At 38.6% G+C, this 26,756-nt stretch overlaps 3 protein-coding genes across 3 annotated transcripts; all 3 read right to left on the bottom strand.

The window, feature by feature from the left end:
• Nucleotides 1-2,221: 2,221 nt before the first annotated feature.
• On the bottom strand, nucleotides 2,222-3,737 carry LOC121796350 (polygalacturonase-1 non-catalytic subunit beta-like). The gene is made up of 2 exons (XM_042195200.1): nucleotides 3,456-3,737; nucleotides 2,222-3,386 (listed from the first exon to the last, which is right to left on the bottom strand). The coding sequence occupies exon 2, from the start codon at nucleotides 3,346-3,348 to the stop codon at nucleotides 2,350-2,352; it is 999 nt and encodes a 332-aa protein (XP_042051134.1). The 5' UTR covers nucleotides 3,349-3,386; nucleotides 3,456-3,737; the 3' UTR covers nucleotides 2,222-2,349.
• Nucleotides 3,738-11,895: 8,158 nt separating this feature from the next.
• Nucleotides 11,896-13,281, bottom strand: LOC121797078 (probable disease resistance protein RXW24L). The gene has a single exon (XM_042195811.1). The coding sequence runs from the start codon at nucleotides 13,279-13,281 to the stop codon at nucleotides 11,896-11,898; it is 1,386 nt and encodes a 461-aa protein (XP_042051745.1).
• Nucleotides 13,282-16,125: 2,844 nt separating this feature from the next.
• Nucleotides 16,126-22,271, bottom strand: LOC121796319. Its single transcript, XM_042195153.1, has 14 exons — nucleotides 21,909-22,271; nucleotides 20,798-20,853; nucleotides 20,527-20,701; nucleotides 19,794-19,895; nucleotides 18,993-19,064; nucleotides 18,508-18,624; nucleotides 18,318-18,395; nucleotides 18,040-18,102; nucleotides 17,871-17,967; nucleotides 17,390-17,468; nucleotides 17,084-17,295; nucleotides 16,730-16,875; nucleotides 16,526-16,648; nucleotides 16,126-16,453 (listed from the first exon to the last, which is right to left on the bottom strand). Exons 1-14 carry the CDS (start codon nucleotides 22,008-22,010, stop codon nucleotides 16,301-16,303), a joined length of 1,575 nt encoding a protein of 524 aa, XP_042051087.1. The 5' UTR covers nucleotides 22,011-22,271; the 3' UTR covers nucleotides 16,126-16,300.
• Between the last annotated feature and the right edge of the window lie 4,485 nt (nucleotides 22,272-26,756).

Genomic DNA, 26,756 nt, shown 5'->3' with positions numbered 1-26,756 from the left:
CCGTTCATATACCGTTCCTTAAACCACTATTTGAGGGCCCCACTGTACTTTTTTACTCCATTCCTTAACAAAGGAACGGAACCTGCAACCCTCCGTTCCTTAACCGTTCCTTAACCGTTCCTTAAATTACTATTCATTCAATTTCATTTTTTTTTTATTTCCAACCCAATTCAATTTAAATAAACACACTTTAAAAAACAAACACACTTTATTAAAAAAACACACAACATTAAAAAAAATTACAACTTAAACGTAAAAAAATAAAAAGCACACAATTAAAATCCTAAAAAAATAAAAGTACACAATTTTAATAATTTCATCCGCCAAAATTTGCCCAAATGTGCTCAATTAGATCATGTTGGAGTTGGGTGTGGGCACTAGAGTCGCGTGTCCTTGCACAAATAGATAACCGTTCTTGTATAGACGGATGCGCTCCACTTCGAGGCGAACTACTTGCGGTTGAGCTTCCGGGGGATTCGTCGTCGAACCAATTTCCCGCCTCGGGTCCTTCGTCTTGGACAATCATGTTGTGCAAGATTATGCACGTATACATGATGTCGACCATGTTTTCCATGAACCACGTACGAGCCGGGGCTTTGATGATGTTGAAGCGCGCTTGGAGAACCCCGAACGCCCTCTCCACATCCTTGCGAGCAGCCTCCTGCTTCTGCGCAAAAAGAGTCTGCTTTGGGTTCGCAGACCCACTGCACGTCTTCACGAAGGTAGGCCACTTCGGGTAGATGCCATCGGCGAGATAGTACCCCATTTTATAAAGCCGGTTGTTGGCGACGAAGTTGATGGCCGGCGCTTTACCATCCAAAACTTCGGTCAAGAGGTCGGACTGGTGGAGCACGTTTACGTCGTTGTTCGACCCGGGGACCCCGAAGTACGCGTGCCAGATCCAAAGGCGGTAGTCGGCAACGGCCTCAAGTATAACGGTTGGGTGGGTGCCTTTGTGGCCGCTCGTGTAGGACCCCTTCCACGCCACCGGGCAATTCTTCCATTGCCAGTGCATGCAATCGACGCTGCCGAGCATCCCGGGGAATCCGTGCACTGTTTCGTGAAGGTTGAGCAGGAACTGACAATCGGTCGTGCTTGGCCTTCGGAGAAATTTGTCGGTGAAGGCTGCCCGGACGCCTTGGCAGAATTTGAGCAAGCACATTCGCCCAGTGCTGTCTCCGATGTGGAGGTATTCGTCGAACATGTCGGTCGTTTGTCCAGTCGCAAGCTGGCGGATTGCTGCAGTACATTTCTGCAGCGTCGTGTGGCTGGGACGGCCGACCGCGTCGAACCCTTCCTGGAAGAACTCTTCCCGGGCTGCCAAAGTATTCGCGATGTGGAGAAATAACGGTTTCCCCATGCGGAAACGGCGACGGAAGTACGTATCTCCCCAAACCGGGTTATCGCAGAAGTAGTCGAGTACTAACCTTGCGGCGGCTTCCTCCCGGTTACGATGGATGTATGTACGGGAGCGTCGTTGGGGTGGCGCGGCTTCTTTCGCCTCCCGTCGTCGATCTTCTTCAAGTGATTGTTCCAATATTTGACGCATTTGTTCATAAGGATCCATTAGTTTGATTAAATTTGGGAGAAGGAAAATATAGTTGATTTGAGATGAAAATTGGGGTGGAAATAGATAGGAATAGATGTGTGTTTGTGATTGAAATGAGTATGAAATAGGAGTTTTATAGAGTAAATAAATAAAATAAAAATTAAAAAAAAAAATAAAAAACGGATATAAAAAAACGGTCTCATTACCGTTGCAAATTTTTTTTTTTTTTTAAATTCGAATTTAAAAAAAAAATTAATTATTGCGTCACCGGACGAAGCCCACTCGCGGGGCAGCGAGTGGGCTTCACGCGTCGAATGGGAGGCCGCCACGTCGCCTCGGCGCGTGGCGGAACGTTCCGTTCCGCGTTCCTCCGGAACGGAATGCGGCACGGCATAGGAATGGCGACGGCACGGAACGGCGACGGAACGCACCCCGCAACGCGTGCCGCCGCGGAACCGTTCCGCCGGAACGGCATAGGAACCGCAATGGCACAGCGTTGCGGGTGCCCTAAATACCGATATAAATGTGTTTTACAAAAGTGAATTTGGGTTCTTATACAAAAGTTTGCTACAATTTGTAAAATCACAGCACATAAGGAAAATAGGAAAGGAAAGGAGGCATACCGCATTTATATAATTAACATGGAACATTGAATTAATCAACTATTCAACATTGAAAATAAATAAATAACTTAGGCTTAATATAGAATGGGTTCAATTATAACATGGTCGAACCAGTGGTTCACCCTTTCCATAACATAACTGGTCCAACTCTAACCCGAATCCAAATTCGAACACGGGTCAATCCGCTATCGCCCATGTCAAACCGTTCTCGTACACCCAGTGGCACACCGCTATCTTCCCGGGGCCCGACCCCAATGAGACGAAGGCTTCATGACCCGGGCTCCATGAGGACGTGTCGACGTGGCAGATGGCGACGCCACGGTTGATCCTCGACTCGGATTTCGGATCCAGGATATCCGCTTCGTAGACCCGGACTTTTGGGACGGAGTGGCAATAGTAAAGCATGTACGGAAACAAGCTCTGGTGACACGTCACTGATTTTGTCAATCTCCCGCCGTTGACCGCTTTGACTTTTCCAATCCTGATCTCCCCATTATACCCCCGGGCGCTCTCCGTCGTCAGCGCCGCGACGTTCGGACCCAGCACCGACGTGGCGAAGTCGATCATGTCCTCGATTGAGGCCACGCACCGCTTCGCCTCGCCGGGGCTGGGGGCGCGCTCGCACTCTTCCAGCGAATCGGTCAGCATTTTGGCCATGCTGCCCGAGTCGTCGACAGCGTGGAAGACCCTCCTTAGGTCTGCCAGCTTGGAGGTGGAGAAGGGCAATTTGGAGACAATGAGGCGGGGTAAAAAGGACCTTTTGGGCATTTTATCGCGGATGTCTGGCATAGGCATGATGGCACCAGCCTTCAGCACGGACTCTCTGAAGAACCTCCCTGGCTCAACCACCCATTTATTTACCTTTTTGCCACTTGATGCAACCACGTTCTCCTCAGTGGCGTAGTATTTGTTTCCGATACGGTCCCTCCTTACGCGATCCTCCGTGGCGTAGTATTTGTTTCCGATATGGTCCCTCCTTACGCGATCCTCCGTGGCGTAGTTGGCTTTGTCGGGGAAACAGAGGAGGTTGGCCTTCGAGCAGAACTCGGGGAGATGAGAAGAAATCCAGCTCTGATCGGCGAGCTTCGAGAAGGCGGCGCTCAGCGGCGACGCTTTGTTGAACAGGAACTCCGGTGGGGGCAAATCATTGGAGATATGCTTCGTCCAGTAACGCATTGCGTAACCCTTTGGCGTAATTCTCCGGCGGCTGCTACCTGCGTTCAAAACATAAGAATAGATTGTGTGATAAAATGCTTGAGCCAGCGGAGAAAAAAGATACTTACATTGGGAGATGCAATGGAGTAGAGGGCGACGAGCAAGACGATGATGAGCGGCATAGCGGCGGCGGAGCGCATTGTTTTAGTCACACAAAAGGAGAGTTGAGAATGTTGGTGGTGGCTTGGTTCCGGTTGGAGGCAACCCTTTCTTATAGAGGCAAACTTTACATTTCTTATTTATTTTCTAAACCTATCCAACTAGAGATAATTAGCATGAAAAACTTATTCTAAGTGAAAAACTGTGACAAGCTTATGATATTAGATCACTTTTTAACTTCGTCATAACTAGGACAAAAAAAATCAAATAAAAAGTCACTCATTGATTCAGTTGTACATAGAAAAATGCATGTAAGTTAGTCAATATGGTGTTTGACCTGCCGTGATAAATAACAAATGAAAAGTAAAGTTTCTGCTATTTTATACTCTTACCAAATTTAAAGTTCATGAAAAAGACTCTGTCCGTCTCAATTAAGTTGAGTCATTTCCTTTTTTTGACAAAAAATAAAATATCCAATAATTCTTACTTTATTTTATCACTTACTTTACTCTCTCTTTCTTTTTCATACTTTATTTCTATCTCCTACTTTTCAACACAATTTTTTAATCTTAGAACCCAAATATTTTGACACTACTTAATTGAAAGGAGGAGAGTACCAAAATTTTGTCAAAATTTTGCCAATTTCAAGGGATTTGAACATTTTGTTGTTTGCATAAAAAGAAGTATACAACACCTTATGATTAAAAAAATCTATTTAGTGTCATGAAAATAGTATTTCCTCGCCTCCAATGTAGTAAGATGTTTCTTTTTTTTACAAGATTTAAAAAATATTATATTAATTGAATTAAGTAAATGAATAATAAACTAGGAAAGAAAAAAATTGTAGAGAGATCGAGAAGAAAAAATAAAGTAATGTAGAAGAAATGTTTTTGTCACATTATCATGTCGAGCGACCGAAAAATATACTCCCTCCGTTCCATAGTAGTTGAGACGTTTCTTTTCGGCACGCGATTTAAGAAAAATTGTGTTAAGTGAGTAAAGTAAAGGAAGAATAAAGTAGGAAATGGAAAAGGTAGAGATATGAAACGAGAATAAAGTAAGAGAGAGTAAAGTAAGTGACAAGAAATGTGTTGACTTTCACTAAAAGAGGAAATGTTTGAAACTTCAATCAATTGTCGCTCTATAGTGAAGAGGGTTCGTGGGTTACTCTAGGATTTCGATTTTGTGGCTCTGCAACATGTGCATCGAGACGGGAACTTTGATGTTAATTTTTATCTCATTATGCTTATTCTTATCATAGAGGTGTTCATGAGCTCGAGGCCCCTCCGTCAGGGCTCCATAGCTGGATGCTACATGACAGTTGCTATTTTCGTTGATTTTGCCTATGTTTTCGGGCTTTGCCCGCTTTTTTTTCAAAAAAAAAAGAAATGACTACACTATTATGGAATGTACCAAAATGATAAAATAACTCCACTGCTTAGAACAAATAGAGTATTAAATTTAAAATTGATGAATATGGTTACAACGTTTGTAAGAATTATTCACATAATCTTACAAAACAAGCCAAAAGAAGATGTTATTAATGGGGTCTTGGATATTAAATAATATCCAGAATTCAACAGGGAAACAGAGCTAGTGACTATCGAATGTGACAAGACATGTCTATAGTTTAGAATCATTTCTCTTCACCAAATGCATCAATTCTAGCCAATCGTTTGCTATGTCTTGTATCTGTTTATTACTGGTGTCTGTCGTAAATTATCAATTATCATGTGAACTATCTCCGTGGTGTCGGTCCTACTTCGCAATAAAAGGTTTAGAATCCAAAATAGAATTTTAATTTAAATCATGTAATCAATGTTTGTGATACGAGATGTAGACTCCAATGATTGTAACAAACCATGATGTTTAATCCACTAAGAGGTACTAAACTTCAATTATGTTACCTAAAGTATTCACACAATCACTCCATTATACATTTATAATAAGAGTTATTGGTAGAAAATACCATAAAGGTATACTCACACCAGCCCCATCCTATAAAAATAGAGTGACTTTGATAATGACATGGATGTTAATTTTAAAATAGAAAAAAGAATAAAAATAATAATTCAAGATTTGTTAGAGGAAACTAAAACCCACATTTTAACAAAGTAAAATTTGTCAACAACTAGAGTGAACTAATTTTGGAGGACAAACTGAAATACATCATATTTCTTGTGCAGGTTAGTGGATAGAAATTCTTAAGAATGCATACCCTCATTTCAGAATAGTTTTCCATCTAAAGTTGCTGAGCTTAGAGCATCTGCAACGGTGGCAGCCGTCGCCACCGCCGTTCACGCCGCTGGAACGGATGTGTCTCGCCGCCGCTGCGCTCGCGCCGCGCCAGCAAGCAGCTGACGTGTCGCGCGGTGATTGGGCAACGGCATAGCCGTTGCCTTTAAATGTTTTTTTTTAAATTTTAAATCGGTTTTTAATTAAAAAACCGATAAAAAATAAAAAAAATTCACTTCCCAAATAAATTATAACCGTTTATTACCGTTTTTTACACTTTTTTATTATTTTTCCCCCCCCCCCAAAAATACACACTTTCATCTATAAATACCCCCACTTTCACACCCAAAAATTCACATCAAACTACACAATTCTCATCTTCATTCTCCAATATCCATTCTCATCTTCATTCTCGCATATCCATTTTCATCTTCATTCTCTCATACCCTAACAATGTCCGGCCAAGGCGATGACAACCCGCCCTCTCACGGTTGGAACCCCGAATGGTTTGGTGCACAGCCGTTTCCTAGTCCGGAAACGAAATATTCGGCCCCTCCTCTCACTCAAGATTCGGCCGTTCCGGGTGGCTACCGGCCATACCCAATAGACGACCAAGGTGCCTCCGAATGGCGATACGGGTGGACACCGGAGCCTAGGCCGACCGCCCCCTCCCAAACTCCGCTGGCTCCTACTCGTAGCGGTGTCCGAACACCGTACACTCCGGCAGAGATGGATAAATTGTTCAAGGCATACTTTGAAATCTCCGAAGATGCGGCGGTTGGCACGAACCAATCCGGCGATCACTTTTGGTGGCGCGTCTCTCGCCGGTACAATGCAAACCGGCCGCCGGGAACGATCGAGCGCAACGAGAGTATGATGCGCAACTGCATCGGCCGAGCCAACGAAGAAATTGACAAGTTCAATGGCTATTTCCTCCAGGAGTCGCGGAATGCCGGGAGCGGCCGGAGCGAGGTCGATATCATCACTGCCGCGCTGAGCCCCTACCAATCCTTGAACGGTAAGTCGTTCAAGTACCTCAACGTTTGGCGGGAAACGCGGTTCCACCCGAGGTATATGGGAGGCGTAGCATCCTCCTCGAGCGGCTCCTCCAAACTGTCAAGGTCGGTATCCCTATCCGACTCCGGCTCCGAAGAAGTGGTTAGCCAACTCGCCGGAGCTAACTTGGGTAGCCCCGACGCCAGACCAAGCGGTTCCCAACGCCGACCACAAGAAAGAAAGAAGGCGGCGTCCGACCGCCGGTGCTCCGCGACTCCATCGGCCCCCGCCCCCGAACCCGCACCTATGTTCCACCTCCACCCCCGAACAACTCATTTTGGGCCCTTTTGGTCCAACTCAATATGGTCGATAGGTCAACTATGACCCCCATGCAACTTCAAACGCACGAGGACATGATATTGGGTCTCAAAAAATAATTAGGGTTGGTGTCGCCGGATGTGTAGTCTTCCTCGGGTAATATTAGCCAATAATCATGTAATTTTTAATTTTTAAGAGTTTAATTATGTAATTTTTAATTTTTAGTATTTTAATTATGTAATTTTTAATTTTTAGGATTTTAATTATGCAATTTTTAATTTTTAGGATTTTAATTATGTCTTTTTTATTTTATTTGTAATTTATAATATTTATTATGGTTATTTAATGAATTTTAGTATTATGGAAATGTTTTTGTGTAATTGAATTTTAAATTAATTGTGTCCGTCCTTGCGGAAGAGCACAGCTGTGGGTGTTGTGCTCTTGCCAGAAAGCAGGCAGAAAAAGTGGGGTCGGGCCCACAACCGTACCGCTGGCAAGAGCACGGTTGTGGATGCTCTTAGTGATTTTAGTTTGAAGATTTTGAGAAACAATGATAGGAGTAATATGCATGTCAACTGCTAGTAGCGTTTTTTATTTTTTATTTTTATATCTATTATGAATATACGATAATCTAAATTAGGCATATTTACGCAATGAAATGTGCATAAACGCACCTATTAACTACAATCCTTGTGGAACTATACGTTCCTGCTTTATTTCAAATCTTAGTTGGAATATGCATATATATATAAATTACAGTTTTCATTGGTCACACAAAATACATCAACCAACATCAAATTGTGATATATATTTAACAAAAGAGATAACTAAAAGTCGTACAAGAAAAGATGGGGTAGGGTTAGAGAAAGTGACATTTCCTTTCTTATGCGATTAGAATGACCTTTATATATAGTTATCTAGTAGACCCTATGAGGTTCGACTCTATTAATACAAATCTGGAAAAGAACTGTTACGGACGTTCTCCGCAACGATTCAGTTATCTCTCTTATCGCAAGGAAGAGCGATCAACCCCTCGACAACCTCGAAGGATTGGTCACGAATTTTGCTGAATTGTGGACATTTTCCACTTCGCAGCTGATGCGAAGCATATTTCCTATTCTTTACCCCGTATTTCATGTTAATTGTAACTCACCAAGTCGTGCTTTGAGTGTAGTTTCGGGTGTTAGAAGTTGGAAGTTCGTCGGAAATGCATAGCTGAGATTCCAGAGAGTTCGCCCGGTCGGGCGTTTTGAAGTTGCTAAACGCCCGGTCGGGCGTTTTCATTTGTGCATGCGGAGTCCAGAAAGTTCGCTTGAGCGGGCGTTTTGATATCACCTAAACGCCCGGTCGGGTCATTTGTGCATGCGGAGTCCAGAAAGTTCGCTCGACCGGGCGTTTTGATATCACCTAAACGCCCGGTCGGGCGTTTCCCGCGAAGCCATGCAGAAGCCTTTCGCCCGATCGGGCGATTGGCCCTTCTAATTTTGCTCGGTCGGGCGTTCGGAGTCTCAAACAATTCTAGGCAGTTACTCGGCAGTTTAGAAAATAAAAAAAGAGGAAAAGATCAAAAGAGGGGGACGATTTTTTACAGAGAGAAAGGAGAAAAGAGAGGAGGAAGAAGAGAGGAAGAAGTTCCGGCCAACTTTCCGACGATCCGACTCCACATCCTAACTCCACTCAACGAGAGCTTGAACCCTACGGTTTTGTATTGCATATTCACCATGTGTTTAGGCTAAGCTCCTATTGTTGCTCCAAGTTGTAATCTAGGCTTGTATGGATGTTTTTACACCGTTGATTTCATATGTGGTGTCCAACAATGTGCTCAATATCTATTCACTATGTTTTTGGATAATAATATAGTGATGTTATATCTTATGCTATTGTCTCTTTAACATAGTTTAGGAATGATTGATTGTTGGATTGTTATCGAATTAGAATTGTTCAGAGGATAATTTGATAGTGGATTAAGTAGGAGATTATAGTAGAAGATCTTTTATTCCCGCGCTTCTGCAGGAATTTAATATCTTTGAAAATTAATTCATGGAACAAGTGTTCAGCTGACTGTGGATTATACGTCACAAACATGTTCAGTGTACGTGATTAGGTTGATGTTTTAACCCCTTCGTATGTTTCCTTATTAAAGGTGTAGAATAATACAAGCCTCGTGAGCAACTTGGAGTGACGTCTCTTTCCTATTTGAAAAGTTTTCCTTAGTTAACTTGTAATTGTTCTTTGTCATCAACTTTTGGAAATCAAAATCTTCAAAACAAATCATCTTTTAGTTTGTCTTTTCTTTGTTGTAGAATTAAATAATCAATTCCTTCCCTGTGGATCGACACTCAAAGTATTACAATCGACACTGTATTCTTGCAGTATTGTTGTAATATTAGAGTTAATTAATTTAACTTGTGTGAATATACACTTGTATTCCCCGGCAACGGCGCCAAAACTTGATGTGTAATTTTCGAGCTTTTATATTAATGGATTTAGAACACACAAGTTTAATAAAATAGCTCTAATATTACAATCTATCTGCAAGAGTACAGAGTCGATTGTAGTACTTCGAGTGTCGAGCCACAGGGAAGCGTAGGTTATTTAACGAGAATTGACAAGATTAATAAACTAAATTTACAAACTAAAGTGCGAAAATGGAGAAACTCAAGAGATAGAGAACGTTGATCCTAATATGCTCCAGATGTGAATTAACTTAACGGACTGATTAACCTAAGGATTAAAGATCAATCAAATGAAAGTTATAATAATCTCGTTCATTCTACTCACACTGAACATGTTCATAGATGCTTGAATTTAACCTTGTTGAACACTAAGATCAAATTCGTACTCATCAGATTATCACTCCTACAGACGCATAGTAAGCTCTAATCCAACTTCTGGGTTCCAACGTACATGATTCACTTACAAAATCAATTAAACATTCCTACAGAAGCATAGTAAATATCCAACGATTATTGTAACGACATGTAATTAACTTATCAAAGATTCATATGTTGAACACGATATGAATCTCAAACTCTTTATCTACGTTTCCACCTTTTAACCAAGTTAAAGAGACATTGGCTAAAAGACAAGATTGAATCATAAATCAGGCCGGAATTATAATTCAATGTAAAAAGCATTGTAGAAAAGATCATAAATTAATATTAATCCATAGAATCCAAACTTAATTCACATCTTTCACTAATTAGGAGCAACGTAGGAGTTTAGTTACACATTCACAATCAATAAACAAGAACCAAAGAACTTATGAAATTGATGTGTAGATCGTCCTCCGGGATGATGGAAGTTGAATGTTTGCACCTCCAATCTTCCTCTCCTCCTCCTCCTCCTCCTTTTCTCCTCTCTCGTCTCCCCCTCTTTTTGTGTTTTTCTTTCCCTTTTAATTCTTCAACTGCCGAGTAAACCGATGTTTGGCGGTTGCTGCTCCAAAACGCCCGACCGGGCGAAATTAGAAGAGACAATCGCCCGACCGGGCGAACTGCTTCTGGATACCTCGCGGAAAACGCCCGACCGGGCGTTTAGGTGATATCAAAACGCCCGACCGGGCAAACTTTCTGGACTCCGCATGCGTTTAGGTGATATCAAAACGCCCGCTCGAGCGAACTTTCTGGACTCCGCATGCACAAATGAAAACGCCCGACCGGGCGTTTAGCAACTTCAAAACGCCCGACCGGGCGAACTCTCTGGAATCTCAGCTATGCATTTCTGACGAACTTCCAACTTCTAACACCCGAAACTACACTCAAAGCACGACTTGGTGAGTTACAATTAACATGAAATACGGGGTAAAGAATAGGAAATATGCTTCGTATCAGCAGCAAAGGAATCGAAAATAATTCTTGTGGCACAAGATATGTTTAGGGAAAATATTTCATTCATTAGGCGTAATTGGTAAATGAAATACCCTATTTAAGACTAAGGACCCTAGGGCGGTTCGTAACTTAGGCATTCGGGAAAGAACCGCAAAGAAAACCCAAACGGGGCTTATAATTAAGGCCCGACTCAGCAATAATTTAAATAGAGTTCAACATAAACTAAAATATTCAAAAAAAACAATAGCTGAATTAACTAAACAAAATAAAACTCTCGCTCATCTAATTCTGGAACTTGCTCGGCGGCTTTAACTTGTCTCGCGGCCTCAATGTTCTCAGCCGAATCCCCCTTCTCTCGAATGCTTATCGCTGGAGTTGCCTCGGACTCTGTCTCCTGCTCCTGACTTGCCGTATCCTCCAGCACCGGAGGTGTTATTGGGGGACCCGTATCAAGAACCGACAAAGAAAACCGGACGAAGCTTATAATTGTAGTTCGACTCAATTGAAACTTAATAAAATAATCCGAAACAATGATAAAATATAAACAAGGAAAATTACACATGATCTTGACATTTACGTGATAGGACGAAGTTGCGTTGTGTTGCAGCCACAGCTTGAATCTCCCCTTTCAGTGGCTGATATGGAGTACATAAACAAAATACAGAAAGTCTCATTATTCATTGAGCAAAATGTAGCACAAGTTAGTTATATACTAGAAAATACAAAAGAAACAAGGATAGATATTATTCCCTATTTTACATTTATCTAATTGCTAACTCATTGATTCTTGATTGATCTGCTAATTATGCTAGAAAATACAGAAGAGAAACAACCTTTGCATCGAACATCTTCGTCGTTACCATGCGCATCAATCTTGAGAACTATCCCTATCCCTATCCCAGGGATATCTAAATAGAAATAGCACAAGTAAGGTGTATAGAAATTAGTTATATAGGAGTACTAAAATACAAAACAGAAACAATTTACCTCCCTGTATATACATAATCTGTGCTTGCAAATTGATTACCTCTCAATCTTGACAAATGGGAAATAAGCTTGTTCTCTGACTTTCTCTATTGGCATTTGCCCGATAACCATCTCTCGAAGAGTGGAGATGGATCTCAAACCTTCTGGAACCTTCTTCAAATTGCTGCACGAATGGATCGACAAGTTTCGCCATTGCTCTTTCTTCAACTTCCCATTCCTTTAAAGCGGACAAGGAGGAAAGATGAAGCTCCTTGAGTTGTGGGAATGACTTTGACTGGCAAATTAGTGTCCCTGTCATCTTGACTCCGCACAACGAGAGAGATTGCAACATGGGATACTTGCCAAACTCCATCATGTCTACCTTAACCTCCTGGTCGTTAAGTGACAACTTTACTAAATTCTGACACATCCCTTGTGTGTAGTATGGAAAACATCCACTGATTTTGCATTCTTTGATACACAAACTAACCAACGAAGGAGACGTCAACCCATCACTTAAAAACTCCATACCTTTCTCCCAACTTAAATCACATGACTCAACCTCAACACAAGTCTCACGTAATTGTCTATTTTTGTTACTCAACAAAATTGACATGTTATCCACATCACAATCATCACGAACTTTAACACTCAATGTCTGTAGGCTGGTCAATTTGGGGATATCTGCGATGCGAGCAGTCTCACTTCTGATCTCAACTAATGTCTCCAACTCATCTAGCCCATCTAATCTTAGTTTCCCACCTCCAATCACTTTTATTTCATTGAGAAACAAATGCTTTAGCTTTTTCATCTTCCAAATAACATTTGGCAATCTAATGACATGCAAAAAGAATACTCGCAAATCTAAGGTTTGCAAGTATGGCATGCTGCATACACACTTTGGTAGCTTTCCCACATTAGACCACTTCAAACTCAAGTACCTTAAATGAATCAGTTCACCCACCTTCCTCGGTAACGTTTTTGCCACAAATATCCTCAAGCATTGCGACATCTCAAAGTCAATCGTACTCTCTTCCAACTTAATGGATTCATAACAATAATCCCTCTTGTGAAGAAGCATGAAGGATCTAAGATCTTTAACTTCCTCTAACCCCTTCACACTTGATATATACGCATTGTGTTCACGAGTGATGGCTAATCTGCTTACGGAATTGCCAACGGATGGAGGTAGTGCTAACACGTAATCATTCAGATATTTGGAAGCATCGATGCGCTTCAGAAAGGTTTCTTTTTCAGCTTTTTCAGAGCAGAGAACATGCATTAAATCATGAATCCTACACGAATCAAACTTATCACGCGGAGTGTAGATCTCAGCTTCATTCAGTTGAACCATACACCTCATAGCAAGCTCACTTAGATATCTTTGGGCTACATCTCTTAGAGTCTCGTTAGGTCCTTTATCTTGGTGTAAAATGAAGCCTTCCGCCATCCACAATAAATACAATTTCTCTGTTGATATCAATTCATCCTCAGGAAAACATGCTAGAAAGAGGAAGCATGGTTTCAAGTAATACGGTAATGCATCATAGCTCAACTCTAGCACTTGTTTTACTCTTTTGTAGTCTGTAATACCTTCTCCATGTGTCAACAACAATTCTATGCTCCTATTTACCTTACTCCATTCGTGTAAAGTGTGTTCTTTTTGGCGCAAAATTCCTCCAATAACACAAATTGATAGTGGTAACATTTCACAATTTCTCACAATCTCTATTCCAATCTCTTCAAATGATTTTACATCTGCGTCAACTACCATAATATACATAATAATATTATGCATGTATTCAATTTTTTAAGAATAACACAATGAAAACATTAACCAACCAAACATATTCAGCATGCTTTATTTAGACGAAATAAATCACAAAAGAAAGAGTCTTAAATTTGAGAAACTGCAAAAATTAAAAACTGACCTGGAGAATAGTTTCCTACTTTTTGAAGTAAAGCCCATCCTTCATCTTCGGTTAGAAATTCCATTCGGATTGTTGATTAGCAATATTCTCATAACGAGTGGTGAGAATCACATTACAATTCATCGGAAGAGCTTTCTTTATGATCTCCCAATGATCATCTTCCCATATATCATCTATCACAATCACACATTTCCTTTCCAGTGATGAACTCTAAATTCTATTCACCAATTCATCAACTTCCATGCCTTTAACCTCTGTCTTGCTGTCAAGTTGTTTCAAAATATTGCCCAAAACAGACTTATGGTTCAAACTGTTGGGTGATGAAAACCCATACTCGAGCATAAGACTGGAGGTCGCTGTGGTTGTAAACCATTCTCGCAAGAGTGGTTTTTCCGAGACCACCCATCCCGTATATCTTCACTATTCGCTGCCTTTTATCATCCTTCACCTCGATGTCTTTCTCCATCCCCACGAAATGAGGCTCAACCTCATGAGCATACGTCTGTCGGTCCTGCTTCGTAAGAGATGAGCATTCTTGTCCTAACTCCGACGCTAACTTGTTAGTGAGGTCGGCTAAGGTGGCGAGCCTCATTCCCAACCTCGTGGACACTGTAACACTCACTCATGATGCAAATGTACCTTTGAAATTTGTCCTTGAGGCTTCTCAACCCTCTTTTGGATTGAACTTCAACGGCGTACTTTTCAAGAAGATTCTCAGCTTTGAAAGCAACATCTTTGAGTTGGGAAATATAACTCTTTAGAGTTGGAGAATCGCGTCTCTCTTTGTCTGCTTTCATCAACAACGCATGTATGCTTTCCAAATCGCCTTTCACTTTGTTAACATCACCGCCCACACTAACCAAAAACTTAGTTTCTTCAAGTTTCCAGAAACACATTTGCAAGAGACTCTGCCATTCTACTTTTTCTATTTTTTTTAATTACATTTTGTGTTATCTACACAACCGCTTAATAGCAATACAGAGATCGCATTTTTGATTTGGGAAGTTATTGGACGAATTAGTTGGATGGGTAATTGGTAATTCGGTCCAATACTATTTTAGGAAAAACAATAGAAATAGTAGCATGCATGTTTGAGAATAAAAAGTGGTCGATGCATTAAACCCCTCTAGGACTCTATGTCATATAGCCCTTACACCGTATTAGGTAGATAGATACATACATACATGCATGCATGCATATATCAGCTCAAAGCAACACAACGCGCATCGCATTGAATTTGAGATGTTGTGCCTATATATATATTCCACATTGTCTCTCTTTCTATGGCGCGCATGTGATTCCAGACTCTCCTCTGTACGCCGTCGATAAGAATGAGATTGTAACATACGAACAAGTGTGCGCCGCCTACACCATGGCTAATTTAATGTGTATGACTATTTTTCAGTTGCCCAATTAAAGTGATTCAATAAAGATTAAGTGTAGATGCGATTTTCTATTTGATGAGGGACCAAAAACTTTCGGTGAAAGTTGCGGGACCATTGTAATTTACATACCTTGATATCATTCATTCACCACTGACTCCAAGAAATTTCCACATAAACTTCATTTCAATACACATCTTCGATTGGACATCTATTAAGAAGTGATTCCAAGTAATTTCCTTAAAAAACTCCATTTCAATATACCCCTCGGAAAAATAGCTCGACGCCAGGATGATAAAAAGCTCAACACCTCTCATTCTTATTACTTTTTCAACGAATAAAATGAAAAATAAAAAGGTCGTCTTATTCAAAACCCCAATTCTGACATCCCTTCTCTCCTACTTTACACCTCGGAACGGACCATTCTTATAGAGATAAACGCTCTTTCACATCTTCTTAACCCGGAATGGCTGGGGAGAGGAAAGGTTCCTTTTTTGACATCTATTAAGAAGTGATTCCAAGTAATTTCCTTAAAAAACTCCATTTCAATATACCCCTAGGATTTGACATCTAATGAGAAGTGATACTTAGTATTGATGTAATTAGACATCTCTTACGAAGTTATACCCCCACCGTCCCATAAAAATAGTGATTTTGATTATGGCACAGATTTTTATCCAAAATTGAAAAAACAATGAAAAATGATTCAAGATTTATTTATGGAAAATAAAACCTACATTTTAACAAAGACAAATTTGTCAACAACTAGAGTGAACTAACTTTGGAGAACAAACCGAAATAGAATAAAAACACTACTGTTTGGAGACGGGGGAGTACTAAATACCGACATAAATGTGTTTTACACTTGCACTCTCTGCTTCAGTATTGCACCAACAAAATACGCATAAACACCTTCCACAAAGAACTATTACTAATATTCATGCCAATAAAAAATGCAATATGTTATACTCCACTAGAGTATTTGAAATTTTGAACGAATAAAAAATATTACCAGGTTGCACAACATGAATACAATTACAAGAATCATTTACCAAACTCAAGAATCAATCGATTGGACTAATCTAAAAAGTAACAAATCATCCAAAGTCTAAAGTTGTGTAATAGAATTCAATAATTTAAGAGCAGTCAGGTGAGTCTATACATCATATTTCTTGGGCTGCCTCCAGTGAGCAAGTGTCCTGGACAAACATACCAAAAAAGAAGAATTGTTTTGAGCTCCTTTCTTCCCATACAAATGCTTCCCTCCTAAATCCGTAAACTTAGGCCCCTTATCCTTGCTTCTGTCGATCTGCATCACAAACACGCTGCAAGTTTAGGATGAATTTTCTAATACAAGGTGGTCTGTCTAAACTAACAATACCTTGCTTATCTTCCCGTCCTTCAAGTGGTAGCGTATGCCTGACCAGTTGATAGACTGGCTAAAATGTGATCGGAATGCAGATATAGGGTAGAGAAAATTGTCCACCAGCATTGCGATAAATACCTGCTCCAATCAGAATCGAGCGGTTATTCCAGTTGCACAAAGCTATCTACGGTAAAACCATGAATGAAGAGATGGACTTACGAGACACCAGTTGTAGGAAGCAAGTGATAGTGGTGGAGCCTCTGGGGATAATAAGTTGCAAAGCTGCACCTCTATTCTAGTCAAGTTCCACATGGAAAGAAGTTCGATAGTTGTGCATGTAGCAAGGCAACCCGCAAGCAACAATCCTGGAAAACGAAAACAGCAACAAGATTAACAACTAACTTAAGTGCCAACTTAGCAGAAGACTTCTATCAAACTTCTCCACAACCAATGCATTGATGCTATATGTATTATAAGTGTTGTTTGGATAAATACATAACTATCGGCCTCTGGCCTTTGACTTTCACTAAGCACCTTGTATCTGATTTACTGACGAATGACATGTATACTCACCAGTAGATGGCAAAACAGCTTCGTCAAATGAATACCCATTGGAGTGAAATCTCAGAGCTGCTGCCAAATGTATCCCAGACATGATGAAAGGAGCGACAAATCCCCATGATAAGTAGCAGTGGACAGAAAATAGTGCACGATTCATAACCCAGTTGATTTTGGTCGCGTACGATTCCAAAACAAATGTTTGTTTTCTCAAATAATTCCAGTACCTACAGATATAGATGGTTATAAAACCAACTGAGGCTAAAAGTCGCATTTCCTAATGACCAATATTCTCTCAGTTTTGGAAATGTTAAAACAAACCTGCCAAAGTTAAGATCACTTCCAAGTGGATGGGGGAAAACAGCAACTGGTGGCGATGTAATCAGTCTCTTATGTGCCCCTGTATAGAATAAGACATCAGCAAAAAAATTTCCTTTAAATTCAAAGGTCAACTTGCAAAAGTTCAATCAAATGCACATATATTCATTCAATAGTAGAGTCTAAATTGCATAGCTTAGTTGTCTAGGATAATAAATACTCCCTCCGTCCCGGACTACTCGCACATTTCCTTTTCGGCACGGAGATTAAGGAATGAGTGTATAGCAAAGTCAACAATTGCGGCTGTAGGTGATAATTTTTACTAAAAATGGAAAGAGTGCAAATAACTTGGGACGCCCAGAAAGGAAATAAGTGCAAGTAGTCCGGGACGGAGGGAGTATAAAGTTATAAACAGTATGAAGCTTAGCCACAAACTCAAATTAAGATAATTGAAGATTCAGGGACATGAAATGTGTAACCTCACCTGCAATGGAGGCAAGAGTCATGTCATCTGAATAACCACCATCCTTAAGGTCTGAGACAACATTATGCCGATTGGTTCTGAAATCATCTGCATGCATCTGCACCTCAAGTTAGTAAGTTATTTGAAACGGAGTAATAATTTGATTTTTCAAAAGGCTTAAAATGCTCACCATCATACATCCTCCCCACAAAAAGAATGTTCTTCCTCCAGTAGCAAATCCCATAGAACACGGCTACATTTACAAAGAAGATCATTGTTAACGTTTTCTTCTCACAACCAGAAACAGAATATTTTATTGATGGTAAATCATAGTAGATATTACAACCAGCACAGAATTAGTCAAAAATCAAAACCAATTAACATGATCACCAAACTAGACGAAAAGAATCCAAAGACAACTGCATTCAGTATGAACTAGAAAGCAGTCACTGAGGATTGCTAACGTACCATGTGATATTCATATATGCAGTAACTTCCTAGACTTCCTGATGGTAAATCAAGAGGATATCCAGTTTGAATAAATATCTGAACATTTTCCAGACAACAAAAGAGGTTATTTAAGCAAATGAGGATTAGCAGCATCAGTCAAAAGGAGATACAAAACCAAAAATTAAGCACATAGAGTAGAATTAAATACATCTGGGTTCTTTATCATTTCAGCAGTGAGGGCTCCAATTGAGCCAGGATGCAGCCTGACATCATCATCTAGAAACAACACATACTTGCTCTCTTTATGCATATTCTCTACTCCAACCTGTAAAATGTACACTGTACAATGTAAATAGCATTAACTGATGGAATGCTGACCCAGCAATATCTATAAAATGGGTATGAACAAACCAACATCCAGTTTTTTGTTATTTCTTCTTTTTTTTCAGAAGTTGCCGAAGAAAGTCTGTCAAAAAAGGGAGTTGAAAACTAAAGAATTTCAACAAGCTGCCTGGAAAGGTTTCCGTTTAATGCTGATGATTATTTATCAAAATGATCATGAAAACTTTATCATTGTAAAACAAATGTTCATTGAAATTCTTGTAGTGACATTTTTTGAAGTCTGAGTTAAGAGCACGAGGAATAAAATTATGTGGGTTCATAAAATCACTAATCAAATGAAATATTATGTACCAACTGATTATGAATCTTCTGACTACAAGTTGTTGAATGACCAGCCACAACAATTTTGGCATCAACGTGATCCTGCAAGGTCATGCATCTTAATGTAAGAAATATATTTAAAACTGTAGGGCTAGGCAATGAATATACAAATCAATTTATACAGAATATCTAGTGCGGATAATTAATACCTATCAGGTATAGGGAAATGCATCTGATACTTCTTCAATGAGAACAAGAATAAAAAGTCAAAAATCAAAAGCATATGCCCATCTTAGGAAGACAAGAAAAGGCACAGATCTAAGGAATGATATTTTGCGCACATTGAATACATATAATATCTACAAAAAGTAGTCATTCAGCTTTGAACAAATAAATAAGAAACTAAAGGCAAAGCATATTGACATAAAGCAGATATTGATTTCTGCAATCATTGTCATTTTTGCTTGCAACTGATACCGAACATGTAGACCAAATAATATCAGAAGTTGACCATGCCCTAAATTGTTGAAATTTAACCTCAAGTAGTATAAAGCATAATTGCATAAATGACCAAAACATCATGGGAAGGTGGAAATAATAGAACAGAGAGATGTTGTCACGTTGAGATTTACACTTGAATTTTAAAAAACTGAGTAAACTGTAGAACCCGACTTGTCATCTTAAACAAGCAAATGCGCTAGATACATTTCCAAACAGCGCAGGTAGAAAATGCATCCATCCACTCAGTAAGTTGCCTTGACATGCTCAGTTAGGAAAATAAATAAGATGAAAGTGAATCTTATATGTCAATAAGGGAAGGGAGCCACAGACCTGATAGCTCTTTAGTAGTTGAGAGACCGCAAGGTAAGCACGGTCTTCCACACTTTCCACTACAAAAAGAAATTCCACAGGCCCTCCATATAAAGTTGTAATCTGTAATACCATAAACCAAAGAAAAAAATTAAAGCAACACTTCTAACCCTGTTGCTAAAAATTCAGAGAATTAATAAGCTAAAGTTTCAATGGCCCAAAACTTATTTTTAAATACTCCCTCCGTCCACGAAAAATAGTCCTATTTTGTCATTTTGGGATGTCCACAAAAAATAGTCTCATTTCTAAATATTGAAATTTTCCCTCATGTTTTACCCACTTTTTCTCTCAATCTCTGTTACTTTATTTTCTCCTTCTCTCTTACTTTAACAATTTCTCATTAAAACTTGTGCCGTCCACAAATGGGACTATTTTTTGTGGATGGAGGGAGTATCTATCTTTCAGTTATGTTATAACTAACAGAAAACACCATAGGGTGCCTAAGAAGAACCGGGGAATAGAAGCAGTCAGAATAGCAGAAAGCACTGTTAGGCCATACATGCCTTCAGTTCATTCACTTGCTTATTTCTTTAATGTTCCATTATAATTCAAAAACATTAACCTTAACTATAGTAGTTCATGGTAACTGCCTCTACATAATTTCAGATAACAACTATTACCAGTATGTGCAAATACAATGAGATTGTTTAAAACCACCTACTAAGATGAGTTAAGAGCTTTAAAGATAGTTCACCTGACTTCTCCAGTTATGCAGATTATGTTCCCCGAAACCCTTCAAAGGCATTACAACTGAAACTCTTGGCAAGTTGGCCTGAATAGAGTGCTCGAGCTCATTAATATCATAGCAAAGAAAAGCAAAGTGATTGCCACTTTTCATGCTTTCTTTTATCTTTCTTATCTCTTTATTCCTGCAACAAGAAATTTCCTGTTAGCATTATAAAAGAGCCTAACAATGAAAGTTCAAATCAGCAGTAGAGTAACTGCAGTCCGAAGGTTTTCATTACCTGACATAAGAAGCCAAAACCCAGCCAAGGGCAAGCATTAAGCAAATGAAAAATCCCTACAAGCAAGGAAAAAAGAACTGATTTATCCCATTGTATCCCATGCAAAGCCAGACTCCAGGAAACTTAAGTAACAATTTGACATTTTATTTAAAGCAGAAAGAGCAAATAAGGGAATTATACAACAAAATTCATGTCAAAATTTGACACACATTACAAGGACAGACAATATGTACTCCCGCTCCCTTTTTGGAAAAACTAGGGTATAATAACAGAGTGTTTCAACAAAATGCACAGAATAAGTATGTTCAATCAATTGTATTTTGAATAACCAAGTCTTCAACTAAAAGCTAAACCATTGCAATTCTAGAAGTCTAAAACTCAAACAGTGAATAAATCACGCCCAGATTGACAAATAAGTACTATAACATGCTGCAAGCATTGTTAATAGTGATTATTGTGAATCTTTTTAGTATGGGATCCCAAGTAAAATCCTAGCTATTAACTCGAGCTCCTTCGGCCTTGTAGCTCCAATTTTGAAGGAGGATAAAATCTTTCAGTTACAGTAGGTCTCACATAATCAGAAACTAGTCTTCGACATTGTATAACCCTGCATCATCACCATATCACCTACGCGAGAACTCTGCCCATGGGAACAGGGCAGAGCGCTTCTGTAAAGATTACAAATGCAAACCTACTTTTGCAAAAGCAAAAGTCTGCTTCCGAATCCATAAAATCAAGCATCCAGCACCAATGTGCCTCTATCTACCTCTAGAAATATTTGGCATAAATCCTGGATAACATACCAATTCATTTCACAGGAACCTGCAAGACAAACTAACACAAAACTTTTGACGTCTCTAATCTCAAAATCCAGCTAATTTGAACTCGTTTTAAGAAGTACAACTGCTCTAGTACTACCATTTAAGCAGAAAATTAGTTAAACACTAGCTCAAATTAATCCATGTCAATGAATACACATTTCCCGATCCAGAATCACTAGCAGAGTACAAAACGAACAGATAATCCACATTCCGATACTTCAAAAAATCAGTCACAGTTGTTTCCTTAGATTTTCAAATAAAACTTGAACAAAAAAACAGTAGTAGCTCACCTGGATCTGAATAAAAATTGCAATAGGGCTGCATAAAGCTCTGCTCGCGGAGAATAAAAGAGAATCAAACGACCGCGTTTCCGTTGAAATGAGGAAATCCATAAATCTAACTTGGATTTCTCCTTTTGGTATCTCAAATCAAGCAGCGAGCACAATGTGATGCCCTAAATTTCAGGTGCAATGGAAAGTATACATATGCATATACGTGCATATAGGTGTATATGCACACACTTAAGCTCCCTCTCTCTCCCTAGATCGCCGAGGATTGGATGAGAAAGTTTGAAACTCGGTGATAGGAGAGAGAGATGAACAGTAGAGAGAGAAAGGAGAGGGCAATTTTAAGGAAACCGCGTAATTTTATAGTGGGACGGGTTTGCTTAGAGGGAGAATATCAATTGTTTTCCAAATTTTAATTTTTTATTTCCTGTTTTATACAGGGCGATAATAGGTTGGTCCGCAATTCGGATTAATCGATAACATGGAATCCGTTTGGATAAAAATATTTTTCAGATAATTTCAAAATGTGGAAGAAGTGACGTGGCAGTCGGAATATTTTGTTTCCGCCACTAATACTATGGTGGACACTTCTCATAGCCCCCAAATTTTATAATCAATTTTCATTTTAAAATGTTTTTAGTTTCAATTAAGTATAATTAAAATTATCGCAATGTAAATAATTAGAAAACGAGGTGATTGGACCCGAATATTCGTTGTATTGCAAAAGTACAACTAATATTAAAAAAAAATCGAATATTCGTTGTATTTCTTAGTACTACTCGTATTCATTTAAATATACATCGAATCTATTAAAAGAAAACCTAAACCAATCGTTGTTCCTATTCATCCTCTTCTTCCCCCTTCTTCTCCCTCCATTATGCTTCTTTATCTTCTTCCTCAAAAAAAAATTTAAAAATTTGACGAGGACCGCCGGCGCGCCTATAGGCGAGGCGAAAGGACGCCCGGCGCGTCCTCGCTCTCGTTTCACCTATCCGTCGTCCGCCGCCTACCGCCCCCCATCTCCTCGTCTGCCCCGGGGACGGACATCTCCCTCACTATAAGCCGCCCCGGGACCGCCCCATTTGGGCTATAGGCGCGGCGGTCCCATAGTGGACGCTCTAAGGCCATCCACAACGTTGTTCCTATACCGTTCCTTAAACCACTATTTGAGGGCCCCACTGTACTTTTTTACTCCATTCCTTAACTAAGGAACGGAACCTGCAACCCTCCGTTCCTTAACCGTTCCTTAAATTACTATTCATTCAATTTCATTTTTTTTATTTCCAACCCAATTCAATTTAAATAAACACACTTTATTAAAAAACAAACACACTTTATTAAAAAACACACAAGCTGGTGGATTGCTGCAGTACATTCTGCAGCGTCGTGTGGCTGGGACGGCCGACCGCGTCGTACCCTTCATGGAAGAACTCTTCACGGGCTGCCAAAATATTCGCGATGTGGAGAAATAAAGGTTTCCCCATGCGGAAACGGCGACGGAAGTACGTATCTCCCCAAACCGGGTTATCGCAGAAGTAGTCGCGTACTAACCTTGCAGCGGCTTCCTCCCGGTTACGATGGATATACGTACGGGAGCGTCGTTGGGGCGGCGCGGCTTCTTCGGCCTCCCGTCGTCGATCTTCTTCAAGTGATTGTTGCAATATTTTACGCATTTGTTCAAAAGGATCCATTAGTTTGATTAAATTTGGGAGAAGGGAAGCAGAGTTGATTTGAGATGAAAATTGGGGTGGAAATAGAGAGTAATAGATGTGTGTTTGTGATTGAAATGAGTATGAAATAGGAGTATTTATAGAGTAAATAAATAAATAAAAAATAAAAAATAATACAAAACGGATATAAAAAAACGGTCACATTACCGTTGCAAGATTTTTTTTTATTATTATTAAATTCGAATTTAAAAAAAATTGAATTATTGCGTCACCGGGACGAAGCCCACTCGCGGGGCAGCGAGTGGGCTTCACGCGTCGAATGGGAGGCCGCCACGTCGCCTCGGAGCGTGGCGAAACGTTTCGTTCCGCGTTCCTCCGGAACGGAATGCGGCACGGCATAGGAACGGCATGGGCACGGAATGGCGACGGAACGAAGCCTGCAACGCGTGCCGCCGCGGAACCGTTCCGCCGGAACGGCATAGGAACCGCAACGGCACAGCGTTGTGGGTGCCCTAAGACCATAGATTAAGGTTATTTTTGCAATTTCATAAACCAAAACGATCTCATTATAACTAACTTATGCGTCACCTAATATGCCAAGTTATTAATTTAGAATATATATATATATATATGTCATATCAACAATTTTGTAAGTACACATCATTATCATACTATTTTATCATATAATAATTGTGAATAATATTAAATCTCATAATTTCTTCTGCCAGTTTTCAAGATTCATTTAACAAGTACTAGTATTTACTACTTTATCATAAATTTTTCCTTTTTGTGTGTGGGGTGGTATTGTATAGCAATAATGGTGAAGGAAGATGCTAATTTATGCTTCGAATCATCACATGCGCTGTCATTTTCCATCCCGCCCATTGCACGTGTTGTTTTATTTATTTATTATTTACATTTTAAATTAAAATCCCGCTTAATTTATCGAATTTTAAAATATGGAAATAGGGATTGTTCCGATTTCTTACAACATATCCTCGTTGAACAAATGATTGTTTTCTTGAAGAAATTACTATTTCTTGTTCAAACAAAATACTATAGCTTTCTTTTTATTACAAGATTTATGTCGATGCCAAAATCATACTACTATTATTTTTATACCATTTCAGAATATCAAAAATAATAAGCATGACTAAGAAATATTTTTTTAGATAAAGTGATAAAATATAGTATGTGGTATTTATTTATTTATTTATTTTCGAGTTTAATTATCCTATGACATTATTTGAATTTACTGAAATTGCAACGGGATGCCTTTGCATTTAATACAAAATATACTACACTTAATGCTGTTTCATTTTTAACATAAAATGTTAGTCATTCTGCGGTGGTTGTGCTATGTGTAGCGTGTGATTTAAAATAATACTGTATTAGCATAATTATATTCATAATCGAATAGTATATGATTGAAAATGAACCTAATCCACAAAGTGGTACAATCACAAAATCAAGAAACAAAAGTTAGTGATGATGTTATTATAATTATATATATATATATATATACCATATTGCTTGTTGGGTTCATTTATATACAAGATTTGCCTTCTGAGTCATATATTATGTGTAAATTATTTGTTATTTTGACAGTGTGATGATATACATGGTCCATCGTATCACTAATATAATTAAAAATTGTAAGTTATAAAATTTGTAGACCATAAGTATGAAATTACAATCAATTATGGTAAAAAAAAAAACTAGAACATACTATTGGAGATTGAATCAATATTAAAAAAACTACAAAAATATTAATAGTACGACATGATTAAAATATTAAATTGGTTGAATACAAAATCGGGAGGAATAATTTATTGTCAAAATTCACTCAACAACTTTCATTGTTCAATTATATTGATAGATATTCCTAAATATCCCTAGAATCAATAGAAAGTAGGTTTGCTTAAGGACATATGTCACCTATTAGTAAAAAAATTTTTTCGAAAAGCTATCTAATAGTACAAGATGTCACATGAATACATGATAGTATATCTTTGGAGAAGAAACCGTATAAATTTTGTTTTTTCAATGGTTGAGAATTTTAAATGGAATTTTATTGATATGAAAGGAATAAACCTATTTTCTAACGTTTATTAAGTACTACAACAAATGCACCCTGTTGTTTATATGGAGTACATTTGATCAGAAATGAAAAATGGCAATGGTATATCATAGTCTATAGATGATAAAAATTTATCGGTAGTGAAATAATTCAAAGGATTTAAGTGGAGTTTAAATAGATGCAAAAATAAAATAAAAACTGAAATTTCTAGATTTCAAAAAAAAAACAAATTTGTTTTTATATAAACTGTATTAAAATTATGAAAATGTAGTATACTATAAAAAAAACTACTAGAAGCTGCACTATTTATGAAACTAGATTATGAACGGTTTATAGAATGTTTACACTTTGATTACTTTATTGATAAGAAAGATTTGTCTCAAAAGTTTAAAAGGTCAAAACCTTGTTAAATTTGTCTTAAGAAGTTGAAGATAGAAGTAATATATTAATTTAATTAAACTTTAATTACTTTAATGATAAGAAAGATCCCAACTTTTGAGAAGAATTTGAAAGTCCCATAATTATTTTTTCAAATATTTCTCCAAAATAAGTAAAATAAATAAATAATTCAATTCTTTAGGACAATCAAAGTAGCTGTCTATTATCTGGTTGATTGCACAATGCAACCCAACTTGCTATTTGGCACTCGAAAATGGGGCAGGCACATAGTTTTATATATATATATATATATATATATATATATATATATATATATATATGGGAGCGTTATTCTCCTATTCATCCCTTAGCTCCTTTATTCTTCTTAATATGGGCCGTTAGATCTCATTCATCAACGGTCCAGATGATCTGCATTATTACACTATAATGGTGCATTATTAGTCGGTGTGCATTATTCAACTGAAAATCTGCATTATTACACTATAATGGTGCATTTTTAGTCGGTGTGCATTATTCATCTGAAAATCTGCATTATTAAATGACACGTGGCACCAATCTAACCGTCGGATGACAAAATCGTGGGGCTGAGATTAAAAAGAACAAAGAACAAAAGATACAAAAAGGAAATGAATACATCCCTATATATATATATATTTATTAATAGTATGTATACGTGTTAATGTGATTATTTAAGACGTGACA

The sequence above is a fragment of the Salvia splendens genome, chromosome 3 (assembly GCF_004379255.2).
Source record: "Salvia splendens isolate huo1 chromosome 3, SspV2, whole genome shotgun sequence".
NCBI classification, from domain to species: domain Eukaryota; kingdom Viridiplantae; phylum Streptophyta; class Magnoliopsida; order Lamiales; family Lamiaceae; genus Salvia; species Salvia splendens.
Note: the sequence above shows the minus strand (reverse complement) of the source record. Positions and strands in the feature narration are given on the sequence as shown.

Excerpts from the sequence above, each read along its gene's own strand:
- LOC121796350 (XM_042195200.1), bottom strand. The coding sequence starts at position 3,348 with ATGCGTTACTGGACGAAGCATATCTCCAATGATTTGCCCCCACCGGAG.
- LOC121797078 (XM_042195811.1), bottom strand. The coding sequence starts at position 13,281 with ATGGCGGAAGGCTTCATTTTACACCAAGATAAAGGACCTAACGAGACT.
- LOC121796319 (XM_042195153.1), bottom strand. The coding sequence starts at position 22,010 with ATGGATTTCCTCATTTCAACGGAAACGCGGTCGTTTGATTCTCTTTTA. Across the intron at positions 20,854-21,908 it reads CAATTTTTATTCAGATCCAG|GGATTTTTCATTTGCTTAAT; the intron begins GTGAGCTACTAC and ends CCTTGCTTGTAG. Across the intron at positions 18,396-18,507 it reads AAATGATAAAGAACCCAGAT|ATATTTATTCAAACTGGATA; the intron begins GTATTTAATTCT and ends GAAAATGTTCAG.